Source organism: Stylophora pistillata, chromosome 4 (genome assembly GCF_964205215.1).
Source record: "Stylophora pistillata chromosome 4, jaStyPist1.2, whole genome shotgun sequence".
Lineage (NCBI taxonomy): Eukaryota > Metazoa > Cnidaria > Anthozoa > Scleractinia > Pocilloporidae > Stylophora > Stylophora pistillata.
In genome coordinates this window covers 32,095,440-32,103,451 of record NC_142522.1, presented here as the reverse complement: position 1 = coordinate 32,103,451, position 8,012 = coordinate 32,095,440, and the positions used below count along the sequence as shown (strand labels likewise).

At 39.0% G+C, this 8,012-nt stretch overlaps 1 protein-coding gene and 1 pseudogene across 1 annotated transcript; both read left to right on the top strand.

Annotated features, from left to right (window-relative positions):
• LOC148733369 (putative skeletal organic matrix protein 5 pseudogene) overlaps positions 1–132 on the top strand; it is a 1,221-nt pseudogene extending 1,089 nt beyond the window's left edge.
• A 5,159-nt stretch (positions 133–5,291) lies between these two features.
• Positions 5,292–7,609, top strand: LOC148733368 (putative skeletal organic matrix protein 5). Its single transcript, XM_088758547.1, has 4 exons — positions 5,292–5,601; positions 5,779–5,824; positions 6,411–6,546; positions 6,842–7,609. The coding sequence occupies exons 1-4, from the start codon at positions 5,394–5,396 to the stop codon at positions 7,358–7,360; spliced, it is 909 nt and encodes a 302-aa protein (XP_088614673.1). The 5' UTR covers positions 5,292–5,393; the 3' UTR covers positions 7,361–7,609.
• The last annotated feature ends 403 nt before the right edge of the window (positions 7,610–8,012 follow it).

The window sequence follows — 8,012 nt, the reverse complement described above, 5'->3', positions numbered from 1 at the left end:
GAGCATTCCGTCCTTTTCCATAGAGCGGCTGTGAAGAGACTAAACAGACGCGTGTGTGTAGCTAGGATTTTAAAGAAAGATGAGCAGCTTTAAACCTATAATGACATCAATAAAACCCATTTAGTATCCCAATTATTTTTTCTCCTTGGGATGTTACATTTGAGTTAGAAACGTTTCGAAGACACCGAAGCTTGGTATGGACGATAACTCGTCCATGCACTTTGTGTAACACTTTTATAAAGTTTTGGACGTCCCTTTTAGGAGTCAATTGCAATCAAGCCTTTTTGCCACCCTTTGGGTCGTAATGCATTGAGTAAAGAGAGCAGTCTTACGTAGGCCTCTGGGCCTTAACTCAACTGGCAGTTCGTCGTTTACAGAGGCACAGGTCGAGGCAGAAATTGTAGAGCTTGAGGTAGCATCTAACGCAATGACTTAACAGCTACGTTAACGTCGGTAGATGTATATTTTAGAATTTGAGGTGGCCATTGAAACAATGACTTAACAGCTCCTTTTGGCTCGGTATAATGAGAGATTCTAACACTATGGACACGGCCGCACTGGGCTGACAAAATTTGTTTTGCTCCACCGAAAATCTCGACAAAATTTGTCTCCGCTAACAATTTGGCAATGGTGCATGGGCGCACTGAAAAACAGCAAGATAGTTTTTAACCACCCAATGTCAATCACATGGATATACAATTGAGCAGTACTTAGGCCTGGGGATTCAGAAAAGTGAAAGAGAAATTACAGTCGGTTGTATTCTGAGTATCCTGAGAACTTATCTTTACGTTGTATCCCGAGGTACAAATCAAATTTTCCATCTTCACCGTTTGATTACTGCGTAAAATGAAACATTTTGGCGGCCTTATTTAGTGGGAGGCTCATCTAAAAAGCGAGATCAAATTTATTCAAATAACCTATTCCTTCAAATCGTGGCTATTCAATTGAAAAATCTATCAAATTTCATGGCTGGCAAAAATTTGTACTACTCCAAGGCAGGCTAGGGATTTCATCATAGGCGCTTATTCAGCCGAGCGCGAAGCGAGACGCGAACGCGGGGCGCAAGACGAGGGAAAGAGTAAAATAACCGGTGAAATGGATGTTTACCCCCATAATTCACTGGTCAGGTTGGTTTTGGTTAAAAACTGAAAAATTAAATAATAGTAATAATATCAATTTCTATAGCGCATTTCCATGCAAAGTTGTAATGCGCCTTACAACACTATTCGGGGGACTTTTTCCAGACTGCCGGCGGCGGTTTACAATAAAGAAGAAATTTTACAGATGCCCCCTCCCCCCAATTCCTAACAAACAGGCCAGACAACCTCACAGTAATCTCGTAAAGTGGGCTCTTTAACGTCCCCTGCCTAACCAAATTAACTGACAGATGCAGGAGACGGGACCTCCGGCTTTACGTCCAATCCGAGAAGACGAAGCAATGTGAGTGAAGCGTCTTGCTTAAGGACACAACGTCAAGCCTCAGCCAGGACTTGAACCCAGGCCGTCTGACCCAGACTCCAGCGCACTGACCAATGGACTAATTTATTGAACAATTAGTCTCCATGAAAAAACAGGAGGAAAATGAGGAAAATATTTTACTCATTGATTCCTATTGGTTTCGCGTGCTAATGGGGAAAATTGAAAAAGAATTAGGACACAATGCGCAGTAAATTTTTCTGAAATCATCTTTTCCCAAAAACAAGCTACGATGATAGTATACCATTAAAATAATTTAATTTCAAAGAGAAAAACGATAACTGCACACAAGTTTTATTTAGCAATCGAGGTAAAATACAGAAATCGCTTAGTTTTTATGCATTTGCCTAAACACACCTGGGGATCACTTGTCACCTGGAAACTGTGAATAAGAAGCAAGACGAAAATAACAAATTAAGAGATATTACGCGACAAAAGCTTTTTTTCAGATTTCAAACGTAATTATCTCGGAATGTTGCGTGGCCACCCCCCAATTTTTTTCAATTTTGATAGGCAGTGACAAGATCTTTTTATCTTGCATAGTCATTGGCTAGGCAAAATTAGATCCCTATTAGCAACCACCGTCCTTTTTCGAAATATCTTGCAAGACTTGCTAAACAGTTCAATCCTCTTGGACTTTTATTAAAATTCAGGTGGAAGGATCTCCTATTGGAGTCTTTCCTAAGACCGTTAGAGATATTCAGTGAGGATTCCTTACTATCATAAGGACGCTCACTTAATTGCTACTTCTCAAGCTGAGAAACCTTTTTAATGAAACACATTCCAAATCTGACACGTACTTATCATTATTTGAAAAAAGATGCGAAGGAGCCTTTGATTACTCTATAGGGGCTGGTGAAGATGGTGATTAAATGCCTTACAAATTGTTTTGGTAAAATCAGAATCTTACAGGGTCCTACAGTAGTTGTACCTATTTGCTGATAGACGGCTGAAATATGTGATATAAAGCACAATTTTTTTTTATTTCAGCAGTACAGAATTTGGAATTAAATCGTTTTATATGATAAAGGAAGAAAATTTTGTCAATGGTGAACTTTTTCTTGGTTCGAAATACATCCCATGTTGTCATGGGTTTGTTCAGATCACAACGGAGATCAAAATGTGATAAAAACAAAAAAGCGGCACACTCCGAGTTGCCAGACGCCTTCTGTGGTCTGTTAGTGTGCAGGCCCCTGGCAACATAGATTCTATTTTGCGTCATATGATATACAAGGAAAATGTTGTTAATAGAACATAAACAAAGAACCCATCAAAATGTACATAAAAATTGAATTTTTTATAGAATTTGTTTGGGTTCCAATGTATGACATGTCTGAACTTGTTTCTTAGAAGAAACCAGAATTTTTTTTTTGGAATTTTCTCTCGTATGTATCATGGTATTAAAGGAGAAAATGACAAAAAAAAGAAAAAAAAAAGAGTTAAGAGAACCGAGAAAAATGGTTCAAATGTGTACAGTGATTCTTGGCGTGATTCGTAACAAGAAAGAGCTGATGTCATGCAACATTTGAAGCATATTCCAGAAAGCCCAGCAGACATTAATCGTGACGTACATGGCTGCCCACTTAGTTTCTACCACATTTGAACGTCATCCATGATCTCTTACGGATATATCTATAAATAAAAACATGGGATTTTCATAGAATTTGTTTGGGTTTAAAAGCACGACGTCTGAACTTGTTTTTAAGAACAAACCAGATTTTTCATTTGGAATTTTATCTCGTATGTATCTTGATATTAGAAGGAGAAAAAAACAAAAACAAAAACAACAAAAAAAAAAAAAAAAAAATAAAGAAGGCCAAGAGAACCGAGAATAATGTTTCAAATGTATTCAATTATTCTTAGCGTGATTAGTAACAAGGAAGAGCTGGTGTCACGCAAATGTTGAAGCATATTCCAGAAAACCTATCAGACAGTAATCGTGACACACTCTGCCGTACACTTTAGTTCAACCACATTTAGGGCTCATCCATGATCTGTTAATGTTATATATGATTTAAAAAAAAAACCAGTCTTTTCACAGAATTTGTTTGGTTTCCAATGTATGACATGTCTGAACTTGACTTTTAGATCAAACTAGAATTTTATTTGGAATTTTCTCTCGTCACGTATCATGGTATTAAAAGGAGAAAGGGACAAACAAAATTACCGTCCAGACATAAAAGTAAGCACCACATAACGTTTGAGGCATATTCCAAACCAGCAGACATCACTCGAGATAGCTCGTGGATTAATGAGCCGTCTTCCTCAGCTTATCGAAATGATCATACTTCATCTTGCGATAACGCTTTATATTACCTTGACCAGCTTGAGCTCCTTCACAGGTATTGTACCAATTCTATTTTGCCATTGGTTACTCTGTTTCCGTTCCGCCGTTTAATTATTTGAAAAGTTTTCGGAGTTGTTCATTTCTTTATTCCCTTCATTTTCAAGTTTCCAAAGCTCTATCTTTCCATATCATCTTGGCACGCGAAACTGAACGACGCAGGTATCTCGTAGATAGTTCAAAACTCATTAACCCGTATGTTTTTCTTGTGTTTATCGCGGACAGTTCATCTTGTTATTCTACAGAAGCCTGCTGAAATTCTTAACCATCCTATCGAAAGCTAGTTCAAAGCTGTATCATTTGATTGAGGGAAAAAATAGGAGATTTTTTTTCCTGCTGCCAATTCCTATTGGACCCTTTCCCTTTCTTGATTTCATTGGATCATTGCCCGCAGGGTGCATTAAAATGTAACTTGCACGTCATCGGTGAAAATATCACGCACGTGCATGTCAAAGGCCCGTCTCAAGCTTGTCGCATGCGATAAAGTGGCACCGTGTAAATCGACCCTTAGAGAATGAATGGCTTTAGCAGATAGCTGAACCTTGTGATATGCAGTATACTTCCTGTTCTTCTAGAGTTAGAGGTATCTCGGAGACGAGAAACAGGTCACAGCCGTGGAATTATCTTTTCTATCTGTTCCCTCATTCTTTCTTGCATGGTTCTACTGGATCATTTTCCCGAGGCTGCCATGAGATCAAACTGGACCTTTCTCGGAAAAACGTCTAAGAGGAAGTAATACTCAGTTAAGCCGATTGCCGAATCTCATGAAATACAATATACTTCCTGTTTTTCTGGAGTAAGTGGTATTACAGTGACGAAACTTTGCTTTGATAAGAAAAAAAAATACCTTCATTAAATTGTTAGGTATCTGTTTCATTTGCCCCCTCGTTTTCTCTTTACTTTGTTTACAGCTTATCTCCTTTAGACTGCTATTAGAAAAAAACCGAACTTTACTCGTAGGATCATTTTATTAGAAGATTCCAGTGGATTGTTGAATCTCATGAAATACTTTGTATTTACTGTTTTTTTTGGTTGTTTTATTTCCATTTTTGACAAACAAAGTATCGTCAAGATGGGAGACAGCTCACATGAAACTTGAGTATTTTGAAGCATTGAAATAAAGCAACGAATCTCCTCTTGACCAAAACAACTTCTTTTCATTAGATTGGTAGCTATCTATTTCATTAGCTGTCTTGTTTTCTCTCGATTTTAAGCCCTAAATTTTTTCTCTGAGGCTCCCATCAGGTCAAAACGGACTTTGCTCGTAGAAATGTAAAAAAAAAACAAGATTTCAAAGAATTACTAAATCACGTGAAATGCATTTGGGTTCCTGTTTATCGATCTGGGTAGTATGCATTTAGTTTGCATCTGATTGGTTGAGAGAGTGGTGTGAGTTTTCCGGACCAATCAGAGAGCGAAGAAAAGCAAAACCAAAGCCATCCCAGATTACTTTGGACACTCAATTGAGCGTGTTTAATTGCTCTAGGTATCCCACACGAGTTAATAGCCTCACAAACAGGACTCGATCTAATACTATTCATATCGTAGCTCAGTGCTGTGGCAGTGAACTGAGATGACTTCGCCGCTCAAGACTCCATGTCTTCTGATCCTCATGTTTGTGCAGATCTTGATCCTTTGTTTCACCATTACTGAAGCATACGAATGGGACAACTGCACTGGAGCCATTCAAACACTTAAAGCAGTAATGGACAAAAGGTTCGGGAAACTTGAACGCGATATAGAAGTGATAGCTCGGGGACTGAATCTCTTGAATCCTCCAGGTATGTGGTAGCCAATCAATGATGCTGATAATGTCCGCTGCTCATTTAAAGGTTCCTTTGCCGCCACTTACTAAAGAAAGATGTTTCTCCTTATGATCAAAACAATTGCACTGACTTTTTTCTTTTTATTTCTGTTTTGGATGGCATTAATTTTGATATTACTCTTTTTTCATATAGTTTCAAATTTTACATCTTGCAGAGAAATTTACATCAAGTACGGAAGGTAACAATAAACACGCATATTGAGAATTTTTTAACTTCCGGCGTAGAATTCTTTTTCAATTTTGAAGAAATAGGCCAAAAAGACGCAGAAAAATGTTATATTGGTACTTTAAGGCTTTGAGGCAAGCAGCGAATTAAGGCTCATGAAGATAACAGTCGTTTTAGTTTTAGCATAAGGAATTAGTTCAACAAAAATATGATTACGACCATACTTCCGCTGTAGTCTATGCCAAAAGGATCAATATCATTACTTTGAAAAGGAGAAAATGAAAGGTTTATTTAGTATCCAGTGTCCATGTTTCTCGGTAATAAAATTTTCCTCTCTCTTTGTCACGCAAGCTCGTGTGGGTAGGAATCATACGTGATTCTTTATCAACGGGCAGCTGAGAAGCGTTGACGATCGAAGAGAAAACTAACCATTTAGTTATAAGCAACAGTATTTGAACAACCGCTAATAAGAAACAGACGAAGACCTTTCTTAGCATGGGACACGACGGGCCCTGTTGTGTCCCATTCCGAAATAATTCAAGTCGAAGTGCTTCGCTCATTTGTATGAAGTGTCATTTCCTTTCATACTTAAATGACAGATCTCAAGGAAATACAGCCTACATGCTCCAGACTAACACTGGTAAAATTCCTGTTTACTGCCACATGACCAGTCATGGAATTGGAGGATGCGGAGGTGGGGGATGGACGCTGGTCATGAAAATTGACGGCCATAAGGTGCTCAACAGTAATGCATTACAACGTTTTAGTTGGCATTTATGGGAAATATTTCTTCTCCGCGTTTTTAGCTTAAAATGGTTCCCAATATGAATGAGAGATTTGATGCTGTGCTCCCAAATTTCCACCAAAAGTACCAATTTGTAGTTTGTTTTCCCTTAATATATGTATCAGTAACATGCTCCCACGTGCAAAAAGGTCAAACCCCCTGGTCTCCTGTCAGTCTTAGGCGTACTTTTGATTTGCAAGATTAAGTGTTTCTCGCTTTTTTTCTCTTTTTTCTTCTTATCTCCAGCGAACCTTCCATTACGACTCAGATTATTGGACCAACAAGGTCGACTTTAATCGTCCTGGAGGGAAAACTGGGTTTGACCATCATGAAACCAAACTACCGACCTACTGGAACACAACCTTCTCTAAGATCTGTCTTGGTATGATGGTCGACCATCAGATCAAGTTTATTGTCATCAACAGATCGGCCAACTCCTTGTACTCGCTGATTGCAGATGGGCTCTACCGCTCCACGTCACTATATCGAAACACGTGGAAGTCGTTGATTGGTTTCCGAGCTTCATTGCAAACCAACTGTAACAAGGAGGGTTTCAACGTTATGTCTGACAACCGTGGTCATTCTAAAGCAAGGATTGGTATCCTTGGCAACAACGAGAACGATTGTGTGAGGAGCGACTCGAGGATTGGGTTTGGTGCAGGAGGAAGGCACGATGACTCCAATACGTGTGGCAACCATGCTAAGTACCGCGCGGACAATGGCGACAAACACATCAAAGCCATGGGGTACATCCTGGTTCAGTGAATTAAGAAGGAATTCAAATAAACCACTAAATGTGATTCATAAAGCATTCAAGAAACATTTTTTATGCGAAAAAAAAAATGACAGTAGAAGCTATGACTATCGATTAAAATGGCAAATCTGGCCTTAGGTATGTCAGTCTCTTCGCAACGCGAAAGGCTCACCCAAGGAGCATTCCGTTCTGTTCCATAGAGTCAACCAGTAGAATGTAACAATGATGCATAGTAGAATAAAGTTGTGCATTGTAACGCATCTTAGAAGTTTTGTTTCTTTTTTTTTTTCCCTGACTGATGCGATTTAGTTTACTTTCGGCAGGTATTAGTCCAAGTTGTGTGCTTGGTTGCCAAGCCTTTGAACGGGAATGAGGCTAGGGGTGACCTCCTAATGATACAAACCTTGCTGCCTTTCAAATGTAAATCACTTTGTTATCATGCTAACGAGATACAGGTGTCCATCACGACAAGGTCACCTTCAGTCTCACTCCAAATCAAAGGCTCGGAAACCAAGCACACAACTCTAAAATGGCCAATGAAAAAGCCCATAGAGGTGTCTGTCGCGACAGGTTGCCAAATGGCGGACATTTACGTTTTCCAAACAAAAGCTCTGTCACTACCGAAACTGTAATCTTTTGAAAAATTGCATAATCCTTTACTCA

Excerpts from the sequence above, each read along its gene's own strand:
- LOC148733368 (XM_088758547.1), top strand. The coding sequence starts at position 5,394 with ATGACTTCGCCGCTCAAGACTCCATGTCTTCTGATCCTCATGTTTGTG. Across the intron at positions 5,602-5,778 it reads GAATCTCTTGAATCCTCCAG|TTTCAAATTTTACATCTTGC; the intron begins GTATGTGGTAGC and ends TTTTTCATATAG. Across the intron at positions 6,547-6,841 it reads TGAAAATTGACGGCCATAAG|CGAACCTTCCATTACGACTC; the intron begins GTGCTCAACAGT and ends TCTTATCTCCAG.